We start from the raw sequence: 20,502 nt of genomic DNA on the forward strand, positions 1-20,502 counted from the left end.
AGTCGCGCCATGTAGGAGCGACGGTCAAAAGATTTTTTTTTAAAAAAAAAAAATTTCTGACCGTCGCGCCATATAGGAGTGACGGTCAGAAAATTGCTGACAACACTGACCGTCGCTCCAACATGGCGCGACGGCCAGAAGACTTTTAAAAACAAAATTTTTGCTGCCTGTCGCTCCTATACATAGAATGATACCACGAAACAACGGACTACATTTGACCGAACTTTTTGCCAAAGGTCTATATTCTAATCAATTAGCCAAAAATAAGATCATCATTTAGATTTTACTGTTATGATTTGTTTACGAACCCAAAGCATGGTTGGCTAACAAACCACTGGATCAAGCAATTTCGCAGTATCAGGTAAAATTGATAAGCCGACAGAGATAATAAAAAATGATTATTTGAAGAGGAGAAGTAACAAGAATTCTAAGTTTTCTCTATCAAATGTCTAACTAAAAAAGGATAAAAGTTCTCTCTTACAAATTTGGTCTCTAGACGTACTTTTACTCCCTGTAAAGGATAAAGAAAACATACTATCAGGACTTCTCACATTCTGATACACCAAAAGTATGAAATGCCATCCTTTAGAAAGTGTTAATTCTTCACAAAATATGCAGACATCCACTGAAAAGAACGTTTTCCCTCCTCTTCCTTCGACCTTTGTGCAATTCAAGACTTCTTGCATCTGCATTTCTCTCACTGCTCCAAATTGATTGTCTCTACTGTCACAAACATCCAACTCTTTTATCAACAAGTACATCAGTCCAGTTTGACTAAAATCAGCTGCGCCTTGATAGATCTCCAGTATCAGCTTCCATGCTCGGATCAGAAATTATTAAAACTGCCCTAAGGATGTACAAGCTAAATTATTACCTTCCTGTCTGCATTCTGACCAGCAGATAACGAAAAACTTATGTTTGAGAAACCTAGCCAACTATTTGTGAAACATCCATCAAAGCTAATGCTATCTAATGAGCTAAATTAACATCATTGATAACTGCCTTCATCTTCAAACCCTGTCTGGTCAATGAAAATAACTTCTGTCCCTTAGCATTCTAGTCAGAAATGCAACGGCAAATGGTGGTGTCCTTTGTCCAATAACATGAGGTCTGCTTCCTAAGACTCTGGAATATACATCATAATATCAATGCACTCTAGTTCCTCCACATACATATTTGAAGTTCAAATAGACTGATCCAATTTTATGGCAATAAGTACACAGAGTCCCAAAGAATAGCAGATTGTATCATGAATTTTCTTTGAAAATCGTTTCTCGATTAGCTTTAATGTTATCCGTTGAGACTGGCAATATCAATGACAGAAAAATAAAGAATGAGTCCATGTACATCTAGCATTGCACGTCAAATGAAACATTTTGTAGCACATTCAAACGAAGAGGCTAATTGGGTATGAACCATTGCTAATAATTTCGTCCTTGGCCAAATAGAATGTAACAAGTTGAAGTTAAAGAGATTTAAGATGTTCAAATCTTTCAGTAGTTCAGAGAGGCAGAGAAAACACAGAATTTTGGTCTCTTCCAATTTGTTCAGCAATCAGCATGCTACACCAAAGGGAAAAAAAAGTTTTGGTAATTGATTTACGAAAAACATATCAAGAATGCAGATACAAAACTATCAAAACTGCCCTGAAGATGAACAAGCTAAAGTATTTCCTTTCTTTTTGCAGTCCCAGCAGGAGATGACTAAAAGCATATGTTTGGGAAACCTGGGGAGAACCACCTATTGGTGAAGCCTCCATCAAAGCTAGCGCTCTCTGATGTGCAAGATTCTCATCATTGATTACTAACTTCATCTTCAAACCTGTCTAGTCAGTGAAAATAACTTCTGCCCCCTGGCAATCTTGTAAGAAATGTAACAGCAAAAGGTGGTGTCTTTGTCGAACAACATGAGGTCTGCTTTCTAAGACTCTGGAAAATACCATCGTAATGTTACATTTCAGTATGAATTCAGTTATGACAGCTAAGGAATGCAAATAAAAGGTATGATCTAGTAACCAGTACAAGAAAATGGAAAAAACCAGGTTCTTTCACAATCAAATGACATGTTAAGCACCTAGTAAATGTACAATCTTAAAGATTAAAAACTAAGCTATATAGCATAGGACAAACATTCAAAAGTACATGAAAGTGCAGAAAAACACCCCGTTTTCACTCAAGCATACTTTGATAAAAACTTGCACCAATTCCCTTGTATTTTTAATAAATTGGGGGGAGGTTAAAAAAAGTTCTTGGGGAGAGAAGCTGATGTTTGAGAACCATCATACCTCCTGGTTTCTCCTTCTTCAGCAACGATGGGAAACAACATGAGACTGATGTTTGAGCACCATCATTGCCTTCTTGTTCGCTGTCCCTGCTTGTATGCAAGGTAACAATACAGTAATTCAGCTCACAGAACAGAAAAGCAAGGTAATTCCTGACAGGAGTCGAGCCTGTGCAATAATAAATACCCACTCGAAAAAAAATAAATTTTCTGTGTATAGTAGTGAGTAGGGTCGAATCCACAGGGACTGGAAAAAATTTGACTCCTTTTTAAATTCGAGACACGGGGGATTTTTATCAGGATGAAATATAAAATAAATAATTAAACAATTTAACTAAAAATAATTAACCAAAAATAATTAATTAATTAATACAATTGTAAATGGCAAGTAAATAAATGATAAATAAATTCTAGCCAAGGATACAACTACGCAGACACAGTCCATTCATCCGATCATTGATGCAAAGAAGGTTCACTTAATTTTATTAATAGGCTAGTTATAGCCGCCGATAAACTCTAACGACCAGCTTTTCCTTAATTTATTGATAACCATGGTACGACCGTTGATTACCTCTAACCAGGAAATACTCTTAGGTACGACTGTAGGAATTAATTTCCTAATTGCATTAAAAACTAGAAAAGCCTAACCCAAATTAATAACACGCTACGAGGGTTATTTAAATCAGATTGCATGTTCTCCTAGTATGTGAAAATACTAGTTGTCACTAATATTAACCAACTAAACAATTACGGATTTAATTGATTAATTTGACAAGAGATTAATAAGTCAAATTGCACATCGGGCCCTTGATATCCAATTAACAAAATAATCCCATGGAAATTAAAATAGAAAACATGCAAATATTAACAAATTAAGGAACACGTAAAATTAATTAGATCTCACAGATATTTGGGACTGCGTCTTCGCGTTGATCCTTGACTAGAGGAGAAAATTAGCCACGCCTCATAAGAAAATCTTCACACAATTCAATTGAACTCAAAGACATTTATCTCTTACTAATAATTAAAAATAAGAATTATATTCTCTGTAGTCTAATACAATAAAAATAGTCTCATGGAAGAGAAGAAGAAAAACTCAGCTGCGGAAATGTGCCGCTCTCCCACATATAAAAACAAGCCAAATCGAAACTTCACTCCACGCTTACAGAAGAAAACATTCCTTCCCTACCTAATCAACTCCACCGAAAACAAAAGCAAAGCCAACTATGGTTTGTCGGTTTCTCTTTTGACCAAGTGCACACGTTCACAAATAAGAAAGCAAGACCACAAATGTGCAAAGAAAGCAAACTTTAGACAATACAACTTATTTGCAGTCCCCACCAACTTTGATATTTTGTCTAGCCACATTGAATTCCCAAATGCAATTCCATTCTTCTTCGTTGGTTTGCACCGGAATTGTGTAAAGCTTCACAATAATCTTCTCAAGAGGTTTCTGCTCCAATTTCTGAAATTATATCCAAATACCAAATATAAATATATTTTGACAATTAAAGCAAATTAAAGCAATATTTGGCAATGATAAAAAGGAAAATTAACAATAAAATTACTAACAATTAACACCCTATCAATTCCCCCCACACTTAAATCATGCTTGTCCTCAAGTATGGGAACACTAAACTCAACAATGGCTAACTCTCATTTCATTTACTGCCAAGCTACGCTTATCCCAAAATCAAGTTTTAGTGGCTAAGTGTCAAGACATATTTCTCCCGGTTAGCTCCTGAAATCATAGACTCGTCCAATTCATGGCTAAGTCGTCTAAGAAATCAAAATATTAAACTAGCAAAAGTTAGCAATTGGGTCAACTGAAAATCAAAATCTCAACATTGAAGAACAAGGATCGGCAGGCCAACATGATCATAAACTTACTTATTATTTTTTTTATTTTTTTATGCTCAGTCCCAAGCTATTCAAGTCTTTTGACGTGAACCCTGACATTTTTAGATGAAAGAGCCCAGTTACTCAACTCTTCACAGCTTCAGGACTAACTACTCATATATATAGTCACTTTTTGACGCGAAAGTCGACACTTGTGGTGAAGACTCCCGGTTACTGGGTGACGACACTAGCGGAGTAGGGTCATTTATTAATCACAATTAAAGCACCAGAAAACCAGATAATTAAAGATCATGGCCCACGTCATCTCCTAATATGGAGAACTAAGATCAACAATTGCCTAATCCACACAACAATTGCTAGTAAAATATTTATATTGCCTAAACAATTTAACCACAATTTGCACCAAGTCATTAAACTCATGATATTCACCAAGATAACATACTTTTACTTGCCACTTAAACAAAATTCATAAGATAAATCACAACCAGCAATAAACGAATGAATTGCCATATTTATTCATCAAAACACTAGTAAGAAAGGCAGCAAATTAAAGAAACACCAATCAAAACTAAACCCAAATCCCCCCCACACTTAAATCACACATTGCCCTCAATGTGATAATGAAACAGTAAAAATAAGAAGAAGGACAACGAAACTCCCCTGAAGCTGATGCCAGCTATTAGCACCTGTAGTTGGAGGAGGCGGAGCGGAGGTCAAAGGGTCGGGATCGTGGTTTCACCATTCTTTCCAAATTGCACTCCAAACCACAATAGACAACAGTTGCTAACGAATAATGGAAACAAGAAATTCAAAGCACTGACAAATGAAAAATCAATTCAATGAACAAAATGCACACTTCATTCACTCACAAGTTATACAGATATCTCAACACTTATAACAAATGCAATCAATAAACACTCGTGGTTCCAAACTTAGCCAAATGTAATAATAATGCACCTCAAAATCACCCCAATCAATGTAGTAATTGAAATGCAAACAGACAAAAGGCTCTCATATAAGGCAATTGAAGGCAATCTACTTCAATAAGTAAATTTAAGTGTTAAAGGCACCTCCCAATTGAACAAACAACTGTAGCAAATTACCCACAGTTAGACACAAAGTACAGCAGATTAAACACAATTCGACCTAAAAAATATATATATAATATAATGATTAACGATTGGACATTCAATTCTAAAAATTGACAGGTGTCAAAACACCCTAAACTAGTATCATCGGTGCACGCATAAAGAATAAGTAAATCACACGACTAACCACAAGTTAATCTAGTAAATAAATAAAAATCAAGCAAAGTAAAAAGAAACAAGCAAAGTAACACAGAAGTACCCAACTAAGGAGGAATAGAAATGTCAGGTAGTCCAAACACGCAAAATTTTCAAAAACGTACTGTAATAAAAATAATAAAAACATACTGCAATAATAAAATAAGAAAATAAAAAAAAATAATAGAAAGAGATTGAGGCAGGCGCGTGCATACGAAGCCAGTGGTGCGATGAAGGTGGTGGCTGTGAGAGAGAAGAGTTTGCGGCAGCTGGATCTGGTGGTGCGCGGCTTTCGGTGCTTCAGGCGAATCTTGGAGGCGGTGGCTATGACAAGGGTGAAGGAGGTGAGATGAGCTGGTGGTCACCCTTGGCGAGGAGAGCCGAGGCAGCGGCGAGAAGAGCTGGGGTGGGCGGCGGTTGCGGCAGCGGCGTCCGGCGTGGGCAGCGTCGACGAGCGGCAGGGAGGAGCGGCGTGCGAGCCAGTTGCCGCGGCTGCTCGTGGGTCAGCGAGCTTCTGGCGGCGGCGAGGAAGAAGATGAAGCAGGCAGCGGGGAAGAAAAGAAGAAAGAAAGAAGAAAAGAAGGAAAGAAAGAATACAAAGTTTTTGGTCTTACATTTTTTTTTTTTAAGCATTCTGGACATTTGGCCGGATTTATGGCCGGATTTGCTGCAGAAAAAGCTGTTTTCTGCAGTTTTTCCTCCAAATTTGCTTGGCCAACCTTCCACATTCAACCTACTTCATGTTCTTTGAATAAAATTCAAATTTAATATGATCATGCATGAATATAACTTAAACATGAAACACTTTAAATGCATGAAATGCAGCAATTGAACATGAAAACTCCCTTTTTGCCTTAATATAAACACCCTTGCAATTGAGATCATTTGCATGAACTCTTGCCATTGCCACCTACAAAACACACAAACATTAATCGAAGAACTAAAACTTACTAAAAACAAGCCAACATGAAGAAAAGTAAAGTTGAAAAGTGATCCAAGCCTTCGTTTTTAAAAGGATCCGATGTCGTTTTTGAAAGGATCCGAGGTCAGATCATTGTGCTCAGAAAACGCGGCTCAAGAAAACGCGCCTCAAGGTGCGTTTTATGAAGTCGCGTTTCTTCACCAAATTTGCAGCATTGAAAACGCGACTATGTGAAAAAATGCGACTTTAAGTCGCGTATTTAAAGACGCGTTTTTGGTTTCTGAACAGGCTGGAAAACGCGACTTGGTAGAAAACGCGACTTCCTGTCGCGTTTTTAAGGCGTGTTTTCTTAATTATAGGCGCAGATTTGAAAACGCGATTCAGTGGCGCGTTTTCTTAAAAAACGCTTTTTCTGCTGCAAAATTTAGCAGAAATTCAACTTTGGAATAATTACAAATGATACCCCAATTTCCCAAAATGCATCATAGATCATTTCTATGTCAAAATAAACCATTCACGCACATGTAAAATGATCTAAACATGCATTCTAAACCTCTTTAATGCATCAAAAACCACAATTACTGAATTTGAGGTATTGAGATCTTTGATCAAATTTCGCCTTTTTTGCCTCATTTGGTCACTTTTCCAAAACCTTGAAGTTGGAACTTTAATGCGTGCCTTCTTCGCATGGGCACGCCATGATCACCTGTCCTGATCATAGTAGAGAAAAATACCAAATTTAAGCAATACCCAGATGAGAAACGACATATTTAACGAATCGCACAACAAAAATCAACAAAATCAAAAATTGGGTTGCCTCCCAAAAGCGCCTTTCTTTAACGTCTTTGGCTAGACGGAGTCCAGAATTTGCTTAAACTAAGCAAATCGGGTCTTCCAGTTGCATCATCTCCACCCGTTCAATTGGAAATCCTTCATAATACGGCTTGAGACGATGACCATTCACCACAAATTTCTTCTCTGTTTTCAAACTTTGGATCTCTACTGCACCATAATGAAAGACATTAGTCACAACAAAAGGGCCAATCCAACGAGAACGTAATTTACCTGGAAATAGTTTCAATTTGGAGTGGTATAGTAAAACTTTTTGCCCACAGACGAATGTCTTCCTAGAGATCTGTTGGTCATGAAAGATCTGATTCTTCTCCTTATAGATCACTGCATTCTCGTATGCTTCATTTCGAATTTCTTCCAACTCTAGTAATTGTAACTTTCTTTGAATTCCGCCTTCCTCGATATCCATGTTGCATTGTTTGACCGCCCAAAATGCTCTATGCTCAAACTCGACCGGGAGATGACATGGCTTTCCAAATACCAATCGGTAAGGGGACATGCCAATGGGTGTCTTGTATGCTGTCCTATATGCCCATAGTGCATCATCTAGTCTCACACTCCAATCCTTCCTATCGGGTCGGACCATCTTTTCTAGAATTGATTTGATCTCTCGGTTCGATGTTTCCGCCTGACCATTTGTCTGAGGATGGTATGATGTAGAGACTTTGTGCAAGACACCATATCTCCTAAAAATTGCAGCGATCTTTTTGTTGCAGAAATGAGTACCCCGATCACTTACAATTGCTCGCGGCATCCCAAAGCGAACAAAAATATTAGACTTAACGAATTCTGCAACCACTTTGGAATCATTAGTGCGGGTGGCCTTTGCTTCTACCCATTTCGAAACATAATTTACAGCAAGCAATATATACAAAAAACCAAAGGAAGAAGGAAAAGGACCCATAAAATCAATGCCCCAAACGTCAAAAATTTCAACAAAAATCATTGGGGTTTGAGTCATTTGATCCCTACGAGAGATATTACCCACTCTTTGACACTTATCACATGACTTACAAAATGAGTAGGCATCCTTGAATAGAGTTGGCCAATAGAATCCACTCTCTAGCACCTTACGAGCCGTTCTCTTTGGTCCAAAGTGACCTCCACATGCAAAAGAGTGACAATAGGCTAGAATAGATTGAAATTCAACTTCACTTACACATCTACGGATGATTTGATCAGCACCCCGCTTCCAGAGGTAAGGATCATCCCAAATGTAGAACTTTGCATCGCTCCTCAACTTGTCTCTCTTTGCCTTAGGCCATCCTGTAGGAAATTTGTCAGTGACTAGAAAATTAACAATATCTGCATACCAAGGCAAAGATGAGTTAATATAAAATAAATGCTCCTCGGGGAATGCTTCTCTCAATGGGATGTCATCTTCGATGACTTGTACTCGACTCAAGTGATCTGCTACCAGATTCTCCGCCCCTTTCTTATCTCGGATCTCCAGGTTGAACTCCTGTAGCAACAATATCCACCGTATCAATCGCGGTTTTGCCTCTTTTTTGGTCAGCAGATACCGCAAAGCTGCATGATCAGAAAAAATAATAACTTTAGCACCAAGTAAATAAGACCGAAATTTCTCTAAGGCAAAAATAATTGCTAAAAGCTCCTTTTCGGTGGTTGAATAGTTCAATTGAGCTCCGTTCAAGGCTCGAGATGCGTAGTAAATAGCATGAGCTGCTTTTCCTACTCTTTGACCCAATACCGCACCAACTGCATAGTCACTGGCGTCGCACATGATCTCGAATGGGAGGTTCCAGTCAGGGGGTTGGATAATAGGTGAGGTGGTCAATAACTCCTTTAACTTATTGAATGCCCCCTTACATGTTTCATCAAATTCGAAGGATACATCTTTTTGCAAAAGTTGGAACAAGGGTGCTCCAATTTTTGAGAAGTCCTTGATGAACCTTCTATAGAAACCTGCGTGACCCAAGAAGGAACGAACTTCCCGCACACTCGCGGGGTAAGGTAAAGTAGATATAACATCTATTTTTGCCTTATCAACCTCAATACCTGTAGATGATACAACATGACCCAAAACTATCCCGTGTTCAACCATAAAATGACATTTTTTCCAATTAAGCACGAGATTAGTTTCTATACACCTTACTAAGATCAATTTCAGGTTATCTAGACAGTTTTCAAAACTTTCACCATATACACTAAAATCGTCCATGAAAACCTCAATAATCTTCTCAACATATTCTGAAAAGATACTTACCATGCATCTTTGAAAGGTAGCAGGTGCATTACACAATCCAAATGGCATCCTTCGGTATGCAAATGTTCCAAATGGGCAGGTGAAAGTAGTCTTCTCTTGGTCCTCGGGTGCGATGGCAATTTGAAAATAACCTGAAAATCCATCCAATAAACAATAGTAAGCTCGACATGCTAATCGCTCCACCATCTGGTCAATGAAAGGGAGGGGGAAATGGTCTTTTTTCGTGACGGCATTTAACTTTCGGTAATCGATACACTGTCGCCATCCGGTGGGCTTTCGAATTGGTACGAGCTCACCCTCTTGGTTTGATTCCACTGTCACCCCTGCCTTCTTCGGGACCACCTGTACTGGACTTACCCACGGGCTATCTGATATTGCAAATATAATTCCAACGTCCAGCAGTTTTAAAATCTCTTTCTTTACGACCTCCATCATGAGAGGATTTAATCTCCGTTGAGCTTGCCGTACGGGTTTAGCATTCTCCTCGAGTCGAATTCGGTGCATACATACCGCAGGGCTAATTCCCTTGATATCGGCGATGGTCCATCCTATCGCCTGCTTGTGTTCCCTAAGAATTCGAAGTAGTTTCTCTTCTTGAACCTTTGATAAACCCGCGGAGATGATCACTGGAAGTGTCTCCCCTTCACCTAAGTATACATACTTTAGGTGTTTCGGCAGTGGTTTTAGTTCCAAGACAGGTGCCTGCACCACAGATGGAAGTAACCTTTGATGAGGTTCGGGTATGAAAATCGGTGCAAGATCATACCTTGTCTTCGTGGTTGGTAACGTTTGCAACGATCCAATCACACATTTAAGCTCTTCACTCAACTCTACCCTAGAGGTTGTTTCGGACTCAAAGTGCCTGGTCAGGACGACCTCTAGTTCATCCCTGCCTTCAATTTCAAAAACCTCCTGTATAGCAGGGTCAATAACATTTATCGAGAAAATAGAGCCAATATTTGAATCGGATGGATATTTCATGGTCTCAAAGATGTTAAAGTGAACAATCTCACCATCAAATTCCATAGACAAAGTACCCTTATTAACATCAATTTTGGTTCGGGCTGTGCTCAAAAAGGGTCTACCTAACAACAAAGGTGACGGATCACGGGAGTGTTCATCCTCCATGTCGAGCACATAAAAATCAGCTGGAAAAACCAATTCATTAATTTTTACCAAAACATCTTCAATCAACCCGTCAGGGTATGCATTGGTCCTATCAGCTAATTGAATTATTATCCCAGTCTCTTTCAAAGGGCCTAAGTTTAAGGAAGCATAAATGGACTTTGGCATGACATTAATTGAGGCTCCCAGGTCTAACATGGCCTTTCCAATCAAAGTATTACCTATCCTACAAGGAATAGTAAACATACCTGGATCTCCGCATTTCGGTGGAAGCTTTCTTTGTAGAATTGCTGAAACATTCTCCCCAACTATAACTCGTTCATCCCCCTTCAACCGCTTGCGGTTGGCACACAGGTCCCTCAAAAATTTTGCGTACCTGGGTACTTGTTTAATCGCATCCAGTAGGGGTATGTTGATCTCCACCTTGCGAAAGATCTCCAGGACCTCTTTTTCCTTGTCTTGCTTCTTTGGTTTCTCTAACCTGCTAGGAAAGGGAGGTGGATTAGTTTTAGTTGTAGGAATTGGGTTCGAGGGTACCTTTGCATTTTTGTTGTCTGTGCCCTCCTCTTCCAATTCTTTCTCAATCCGTTCCTCGTCCTTGTCTTTAGGAATCACCGGTTCGGGTCCTTGAACTTCCTTGCCACTCCTTAAGGTCATTGCGCTTACATTCTTTGGATTTGCCTCAGGTTGAGATGGCAATTTTCCTTGAACTTGGGACTCCAAACGGTTGATTGTTATAGCCATTTGATTCATTTGATTTTGCAATGATTGCACCTGTCCCAGTTGATTTCTCATGCTTTGCAGGTCTGAATCCGTCTTTTGTTGATTAGCAAGTAATTGCTTCATCATCTCTTCCATGGACGGACTTGAGTTTGAAGGGGGTGGTGGTGGTGGTGGCGAGGATGGTACTGCTGTTGGTGTCCTTGCTGTCTATTTGGCACAAAGTTAGACTGCCTATTTCCTCCATAGCTAAGGTTGGGGTGATCCCTCCAACCAGGATTGTAGGTGCTTGAGTACGGGTCGTACTGCTTTCTTGGCGCGGGCGCGTGGCCAGCCATGTTCACCTGTTCTGCAGTTTCTTCTTGAACCAGTGGACACATTTCCGTAGGATGACCCACGGCAGTGCACACCCCACACACTTTGACTTGTGAAGCACTCCCCACAGCTAATTGTCTTACGAAAGATGTTAATTCGGAGATCTGCTGTTGGATAGAGGACGTTTCCACCTCATTCACCCTACGCGTCGGGATGTCCTCTCTTGAACCAAACTGCTGTGAGTTCTCAGCCATCCCTTCAATCAACTCCCATGCTCCTCGAGGGGTTTTGTTCACCAACGCCCCTCCACTTGCAGCATCGATTATGCTTCTGTCCCTGAAAAGCAACCCCTCATAGAAATATTGAATGAGCAGTTGCTCACTTATCTGATGCTGAGGGCATTTGGTGCACAGTTTCTTAAATCTCTCCCAGTACTCATAGAGAGATTCGCTTGGGTGTTGTTTGATACCACATATCTCCTTCCTTAGGCTCGCAGCTCGAGACGCAGGAAAGTACTTGTCCAAGAATTTTTTCTTCAGTTGGTCCCACGTGGTGATACTACCAGGCGGTAGGTAGTAGAGCCAGTCTTTTGCGGAGTCCTTCAAAGAGAAGGGGAAGGCCCTCATCTTTATTTGCTCTTCTGTAATTCCCGGAGGCTTCATACTGTTGCAAACGACGTCAAACTCTTGCAAGTGCTTGTAGGGCTCCTCACCTGGTAGACCATGAAAAGATGGCAAGAGATGAATTAGACCAGATTTTAGTTCAAAGGGAGTGTCATCATTTAAATGTGGAAAAGTAATGCACAAGGGCTGCTGATTTAAATCAGGAGCAGCCAACTCCCTTAGTGTTCGTGCATTTGCCATAGTGACTTCCTCTTGGTCTGAATCACTTGAATTGTCACCAGACAAATTTGTCGGCTCAACCTCTGGATCAAGTTCCGGAGGTGCAATATTGTATTGCTCCTCCCTGAGCCGCCTGGTTTCTTTTCTCGTTCTACGCGCGGTCTTCTCTACTTCAGGGTCGAAAATTAATTCGCCTGTACGAGAAGAGCGAGGCATAAACTAGAAAAATACCAGAAAAAAAATGAACTTAAAAAGAAACAAATGATTAACGCCAGTCCCCGGCAACGGCGCCAAAAATTGACAGGAGTCGAGCCTGTGCAATAATAAATACCTACTCGAAAAAAATAAATTTTCTGTGTATAGTAGTGAGTAGGGTCGAATCCACAGGGACTGGGAAAAATTTGACTCCTTTTTAAATTTGAGACACGGGGGATTTTTATCAGGATGAAATATAAAATAAATAATTAAACAATTTAACTAAAAATAATTAACCAAAAATAATTAATTAATTAATACAATTGTAAATAGCAAGTAAATAAATGATAAATAAATTCTAGCCAAGGATACAACTACGCAGACACAGTCCATTCATCCGATCATTGATGCAAAGAAGGTTCACTTAATTTTATTAATAGGCTAGTTATAGCCGCCGATAAACTCTAACGACCAGCTTTTCCTTAATTTATTGATAACCAAGGTACGACCGTTGATTACCTCTAACCAGGAAATACTCTTAGGTACGACTGTAGGAATTAATTTCCTAATTGCATTAAAAACTAGAAAAGCCTAACCCAAATTAATAACACGCTACGAGGGTTATTTAAATCAGATTGCATGTTCTCCTAGTATGTGAAAATACTAGTTGTCACTAATATTAACCAACTAAACAATTACGGATTTAATTGATTAATTTGACAAGAGATTAATAAGTCAAATTGCACATCGGGCCCTTGATATCCAATTAACAAAATAATCCCATGGAAATTAAAATAGAAAACATGCAAATATTAACAAATTAAGGAACACGTAAAATTAATTAGATCTCACAGATATTTGGGACTGCGTCTTCGCGTTGATCCTTGACTAGAGGAGAAAATTAGCCACGCCTCATAAGAAAATCTTCACACAATTCAATTGAACTCAAAGACATTTATCTCTTACTAATAATTAAAAATAAGAATTATATTCTCTGTAGTCTAATACAATAAAAATAGTCTCATGGAAGAGAAGAAGAAAAACTCAGCTGCGGAAATGTGCCGCTCTCCCACATATAAAAACAAGCCAAATCGAAACTTCACTCCACGCTTACAGAAGAAAACATTCCTTCCCTACCTAATCAACTCCACCGAAAACAAAAGCAAAGCCAACTATGGTTTGTCGGTTTCTCTTTTGACCAAGTGCACACGTTCACAAATAAGAAAGCAAGACCACAAATGTGCAAAGAAAGCAAACTTTAGACAATACAACTTATTTGCAGTCCCCACCAACTTTGATATTTTGTCTAGCCACATTGAATTCCCAAATGCAATTCCATTCTTCTTCGTTGGTTTGCACCGGAATTGTGTAAAGCTTCACAATAATCTTCTCAAGAGGTTTCTGCTCCAATTTCTGAAATTATATCCAAATACCAAATATAAATATATTTTGACAATTAAAGCAAATTAAAGCAATATTTGGCAATGATAAAAAGGAAAATTAACAATAAAATTACTAACAATTAACACCCTATCAATTCCGATGTACAAACTCCTCAAACTTGTGAAAGATGATAAACAACCATCGGTGAAGGTTTGCATCACTCTAGTTCCTCAACAAACATATTTGACCTTCAAGGAGACTGATATAATTTTATGGCAATAAGAACACAGAGTCCCAAAGCATAGCAAATTGCTTCTTGAATTTTCTTCACAACTGTTTCTTGATTAGCTTTAATGTTGTCCATTCAGACTGGCAATATCGGTGACAGAAAAATGATGAATACTCCCATGCACATCTAGCATTGCACATGCAATGAAACACTTGCTAACACATTCAAACAAAGAGGCTAATTGTGTATGCACCGTTGCTAATAATTTCATGCTTGGCCAAATAGAAGGTAACAAGTTGAGTTTTTAAGACGTTCAATATCTTTCAGTGGGGAGATGCAGAGAAAATCCAGAATTTTGGTCTCTCCCAATTTGCTCAAAACCAGGCTTTGTTATAACTAATCTTTGAAGAGAAACCAAGGTCTGCCCAAAAGAAGAGAATTACGGAGAATAACTTTGCAAAAAGAGATGGAGAAAAAGAGTACAAGAGACTGAAGAGCAAATATATGTCAATGAGATGCAGATACAAAAAATTTATACACGTATATATATATATATGAGTGTGAACTTTAGATAGGAAAATCTCACCGGATCACTTGAAATCTCCTCCTCCAAGTATATGCCTCTTTGGGGAGTGTATCGTTGTCTTAATAGAGGACACCGATAAACTTCAACACAAGTTAACTTGTTGAGGCGTCTCATGTCGGCCTCGGGTGGTAAAGATTGAAGCTTTTGGCAAGACCGTAGCTTAAGGGTTTCAAGGGACACAAGGTTTCCAATCCAATCCTGTAGCACCTCTACTCCATCAAAGTCTGCCAGAGTTACTGAAGTGAGGGTAGTCAAGTATTGAAGCCGCTGTGGCAGGGACTCCGTGTGAGGCAAGCCTCGTAATTCAAGCTCACGGAGTGTTGATGCAGATCTTAAACCAGACCAATCAAAACCATCGACTGAGGAGTCATACGAGGAGAAGGGACTGTTGATGGTCAATGTTCTTAAGCTGATGGCAAAAGCAAATCCTTTGAAACTATGAGGAATCAATTTGGGACAGTCGAGTAGGACGAATTTCTCGAGAGAAGGCGTCTCCTGCAAATTAAGCGAAAATGATACCAGATTGGGGCACCTCATCACCTCCAGGGACCGCAGAGACCGGCATGACTCGAACATTTTGTCGGATATAGTGGTCAACCATTTGCAATTATAAATACTCAATTTCTCAAGGCATGGTAGGGGGCATTTCTGTCCATTTACTCCTAGATTAATTAATCTTGGGCACGTTCTGATGGTCAATCGCTGCAAACTCGATCCAAACAGATCCAGATCTGGCAGCTCCCTAAGATTGTCGCAAGAGCGGATCCTCAACTCCTCAACAGAAGCAGTGCCGTAACCCATTTTTATACTTGTTAGATTATCGCAATTCTCCACGTCTAGACTTTTGCACGAGCATGGAAGAGTGGTCAGTTGTGGGCAACCTCGAATGTGAAAATCCATCAGCATGGGAAAGACATCTGCTTCTGCTTCACCTACTGTTGACCTCACCTGGTCTACACCTTTCCACTCTACCAAATTCCCCATAACTATTACCCAGAGGCTTTCAAGGGCAGGAAAGAATTTTCGTCTTCTAGTGCTGCTCCCTGATGATGCTCGTGATCTGCCCTCCTCCTCCTCCTCCTCCTCCTCATTAGCAGTAATACCGTAGAATTCATCTCCAACAGATCGAATGTTGTTCAATCCTGTCAAATAGAGACGTTTGAGGGACGGCAGTTGTCCTAATGCGGGGAGTTCACTACATCTCTGGCAATCTTCTATCCACAACTCCACCAATTTTGGCAAATTGATAAGCCATTGCGGAAATTTATTACCCATAAAACCTTGAATTCGCAACTCTTGCAAATTTGGGTGAGGTTGGAGACCTTCCAACACATCCTCATCACAGTTATCGCTTTCCAGATCCCTACTCCTCCATTCAAAGTCCAACCGTAAGTGAGACAGATTTGGCTTTTCGACCAATTTTGCTTGCTTTGCTGCTTCTTTGCCCTTCACTAGTCCAAGATTTCTTATCCTCAACGACCCTTTCAGATATTTCAAGGTCCCAAGCTCTTTGATACCACAACCCTTCTCTTGACTTACATTAAAGAACTTCAGAGTTTGAAGACGAGTCAATCGTCCCATCTGCACCGGCATTTTAAATTCTGCATCACCATGGTAGTAGTTTAGATGCCGCAAGCTAATCAAATCGCTCATCTGTTTTGGAAAACCTCCTTCAAGTTCATAGCCATCTCTCATAGTTAGTGTCTGCAAATTATATAGCTTGCAAAGAGATTCCGGCAAGCTTGTGATTCTAGAAGATGCAATGTCTAGCAACCGCAAACTTAGTAGTTTGCCAATGGAGCTCGGCAGAAACTTGACAGCATATCCAGACAATTTGAGAACATGCAAGTGCTTGAATCTTGATAACATGTTCATGTCAGCAGACATGCCATCCTCTAGATGCAGAAATAACGAGCGGATTGATGCTGCTTTATTCCTTCTGACATTTTCTGCCATTTCTTTATATGAGTTTAATGGAAGGTAGCGATCCTGGCTGCTGCTTTTAGGATTGAGAACTGATTTTGCAAAATCATGCACGAGATCATGCATTTTATAATATGTTCTCCACAACTCTTCTACTTTTTCCAATAAGGAATTTTGTAACAAAATCCTCAAATAATTACCCCCTATTTCCTCCATCAGTGTTTGGTTTTGGCGATCTGGTTGAACAAAACCTTCCGCCATCCAAAGCTGAATTAGTTCTTCTTCTCCCAATTTAGTGTCCTGGGGAAAAATCGAGCAATATGCAAAGCATTTCTTAACTGATGCAGGTGACAAATGATCAAAACTCACCTTTAGTATTTGCTCAATCTCATCTTGATCTTCATCAGTTTGACTCTCCTTCACGATAGATTTCCACTCCTCTTTCTCCTTGTTAACCAACAAACCTCCAATTAACTTTGCTGCCAATGGTAAGCCATCACATTTTCTTAAAATCTGATTCTTTATTGCTTCCAATTCTGTTGGTGCTTCTTCCCCTGCAATTACCATTTCTTTCAGGATAGACCAGCACTCATTGTTTGTTAGCTTTCCTAAGAAATAAGGACCATCATTCATCTTCAGAGGTCTAGACACAGCATTTGCCACCGGTACTAGACGAGTGGTGACAAGACACCAGCTTCCCTTGGTTTCATTGAGTCCCATCAAAGTGTTGAAATAATCATTCCACAATCCTTGTTCATGATCCCACACATCATCAAGAACAAGGAAATATCTTTGTCCCCTAAGCTTTGCTCCAATTTTTTTAACGATAACATCCCTGTCATCCACTTTAACTTCTTCTCCTGTCAATTGTACTAAAATGAGCTTGAACAGCTCCATTACCTTAATTTGTTCTTTAGCCACACAAACCCAAATTTTTTGGCCGAAGTGCCCATCTATTTTTGGATTATTGTAGACTGATTTCGCCAGAGTTGTCTTTCCCAAACCTCCCGAGCCTGTTATGGGAATAACAGAAAGAACCTTTTCAGATGGGCTCAATAACATGTCCACAATCTTTGATTCATCGTTGACTCTTCTGACAACATTTGGAACGAGAATAGAGTCGGTTTGCCTGCTTGTTGTGGCACCAGCAGGAGCAGGGTGTGCGGCTTCCATTTGGAACCGGAAGACCAGTCCCAAGTCATTTGCTTTCCGATTCATACTGTCTAGGTTCATGTTGATGTCCCTGATCTTTGAAGCCAACCTTGAACGAGAACCAATTGTATTAAAGTACGAGAAGAAGAAGCACACCTTTTTCTTGACTTGATTTCTATACTTCACCTCCCGACGAAGATTTTCATAGTTGAGCTCGTCCAGCACATCCTCCGCTTTAAAAAGCTCTCCTTCAAGCTGCTCGAGCCAATTTTTCACCCCGGGGATATGCATTTTCCCGTCCGCATCAGCCAGGATACCTCGGATGGTTTCTGCAGTGTGGCGTAGTCTCTCCAACTCCTCTCCGAATCCAAGAACCAAACTAACACGATCAGCGGCAAGGGAAATAACCGTCTCCAATGCAACCTGAATAGTAGTGCTAATAGCTGCATCGGCCATTTTTTTTCTTGCTTGGAATTGAAATTAGAAGAAAAGAATCAATTAAGGTGGTGATCAGGATGGATTTTGGAATGAGATAAGAAGGAATTCTTCAGCTTCAGCAGCTAATAGCAGAAATGTTTGGAGAAGAAAAGAATTTGAAGTGCTTCTGAGGTAAGACATCTAGAGCTACTGCTTTATTCTACAGTGCGAGCCTGAAGCATTGAAAATTAAACTAAACTGTAGTAATAATCCTATTAGGTAAAGAAACCCGTGTTACAAACAAACAGGGAATCTTCTTTTTGGACGAGCTACTTTGCTTCTTGGCTGGTTAAGAATAAAGACATAAGTGGATGGTTTATAGCTTTGTGTCTCAATAACCAAACTTGTGATCTCAAATTACTTGAACGTATATTTTCTGAACGAAATAATCATCAGATATTTGCTTCTATTGTAAAATCTTCAGACTTGATCCTTTTAAACTTTGTAAAACCAAGGATTTTGTATCCACTTTCATGGGGAATTGAAGTCGCATTTTCAACCTACAATCCAATTTTCTTTCCTTCTTAAATTTTTTTTTTTTTGGTCAATGAAGTCTGGGGATTAGTAACTTGTAAGATGCCTTTGCTTCAATCTTCACATCAAAAGGACATCCACAATTACATATTCCTTGTTTTTGTCAAACTATTTCACTTATGAAATTTGATAAGGAGTAACTTTTGTGGCTCGAGATAATTAATTAACCATAATGTGACTCTAATTTGCACATTGATTACAACACAAATTCATGCTTAATATTGTACATACATACGTAATTTGCTGCATTCACACTAACCAGCAAGATATTTATGGATACAAGAAATAACGATAATTTTGTGACAAATAATGAGCCCTCAATCCGGTGGAGCAGTGCTTCGTTGGCAAATTAAGTTGGATGCTTTAATTTCCAAAGGAATTAAGGTGCTTGGCTTGTTTCTGGGGTCTTCACCTTTTTCTCATTGAATGCTTTTCCGAAGTGAATCTTATTAGGCATCATTGCTTGAGACAGATTACGTAAAATATTAACCATAATGAGACAACACAAACTGGTGCTTAAGTTGTACATTTGTTGCATTGAAGGTGTACAATCAGCATAATCAGTGAGATAGTTCACGTAAATGCATGTTTACTACCCCAAACTTCTAATATTAACAAGAAATAACAAGAATCGTGTGATGGATTATAAAATCCCTCAATCCGTGTGCAGAAGTGCAGTGCTTCGTTGGCAAACTTGGATTTGCTTTTGCCACTGAAGTTGCTTTGCATTTTCACCTGAATTTTCTTAATCAGGGTTGTTGATGGGGCCTTCATCTTTACTGATTGAATGCTGGAACCCTTTAATCTGAATATATCTGAATGATTGTTGGAAAAGTGGTGTAACTTAAAAAGTTCCACCCAAGAGGGACGATAAACTATGACCACAATCAAATTGGAAAAAGACTAAATGGGAATTCACCTCATTTGTTAGTCCGTTGGAGGTACCGCTTCAATGAAGCAAAAGAAAGAAACAGAGAGAGATAGGAATGAAGGATCATAAGCAGAGTAGCTACACATTGAGTGATAAGCTCCGAATAGGGATTCGTGCCTCATTCCTGTCTTTTGCATTTTTCATTTTTAAGGTTAGGATCGGAAGCCTGCAAAACCATCAAAATGCTAGAGTTCAGTTCAGTTGATTCTGGAGAGCGAGAGCCAGAGAGTTGAATTTATGGCAATAAGCAATCTTACTGCTGGAACAGAGGAATCATCTGAAGGAAGCTGCTGATTTACATAATCAATAGCCTCCTCAATCTCCTCAAATGTGTTCTCCCTACCTTAAATCGAGGGCATGGCCTACATGAATGAATGAAACTTCAACCCCAACTCGAGAAATATTCATCTGCCTGCCACAAGTATGTACTTTTGGGATCACAGAAGAAGCAGCAGCCCAATTAGATCTATGTAGTGTAAACTAAACAGAAGGAAGGGGTCAGTAGAAACAAAAAAGAAACATCATCCTACTTAAACCGGTAAAGCTTTTCAATGCCTTGGTTCAATCTTTTAATAAACTGTCTCACCAATGTAACCCACAGCACCATTTAGACATTTGGCGTTGATTTGGAATGGTGGAGGAAGGAACAAAAATATGCTACTTTGT

General features: G+C 39.4%; 1 protein-coding gene, 1 long non-coding RNA gene and 1 other non-coding gene across 3 annotated transcripts; 1 reads left to right on the forward strand and 2 right to left on the reverse strand.

Moving 5' to 3' along the window:
* Nucleotides 1-1,131: 1,131 nt before the first annotated feature.
* LOC113781599 lies at nucleotides 1,132-15,020 on the reverse strand. Its single transcript, XR_003469641.1, has 3 exons — nucleotides 14,820-15,020; nucleotides 2,285-2,370; nucleotides 1,132-1,928 (listed from the first exon to the last, which is right to left on the reverse strand). It is a non-coding gene; the product is annotated as an uncharacterized LOC113781599 (long non-coding RNA).
* On the forward strand, nucleotides 11,969-12,075 carry LOC113752717. The gene has a single exon (XR_003464898.1). It is a non-coding gene; the product is annotated as a small nucleolar RNA R71 (small nucleolar RNA).
* Nucleotides 15,021-15,036: 16 nt separating the features above from the next.
* Nucleotides 15,037-18,350, reverse strand: LOC113765999 (putative disease resistance protein RGA3). Its single transcript, XM_027310234.1, has 2 exons — nucleotides 15,134-18,350; nucleotides 15,037-15,086 (listed from the first exon to the last, which is right to left on the reverse strand). The coding sequence occupies exons 1-2, from the start codon at nucleotides 18,348-18,350 to the stop codon at nucleotides 15,037-15,039; spliced, it is 3,267 nt and encodes a 1,088-aa protein (XP_027166035.1).
* Nucleotides 18,351-20,502: the final 2,152 nt, after the last annotated feature.

Source organism: Coffea eugenioides, chromosome 1, assembly GCF_003713205.1.
Source record: "Coffea eugenioides isolate CCC68of chromosome 1, Ceug_1.0, whole genome shotgun sequence".
Taxonomy (NCBI): domain Eukaryota; kingdom Viridiplantae; phylum Streptophyta; class Magnoliopsida; order Gentianales; family Rubiaceae; genus Coffea; species Coffea eugenioides.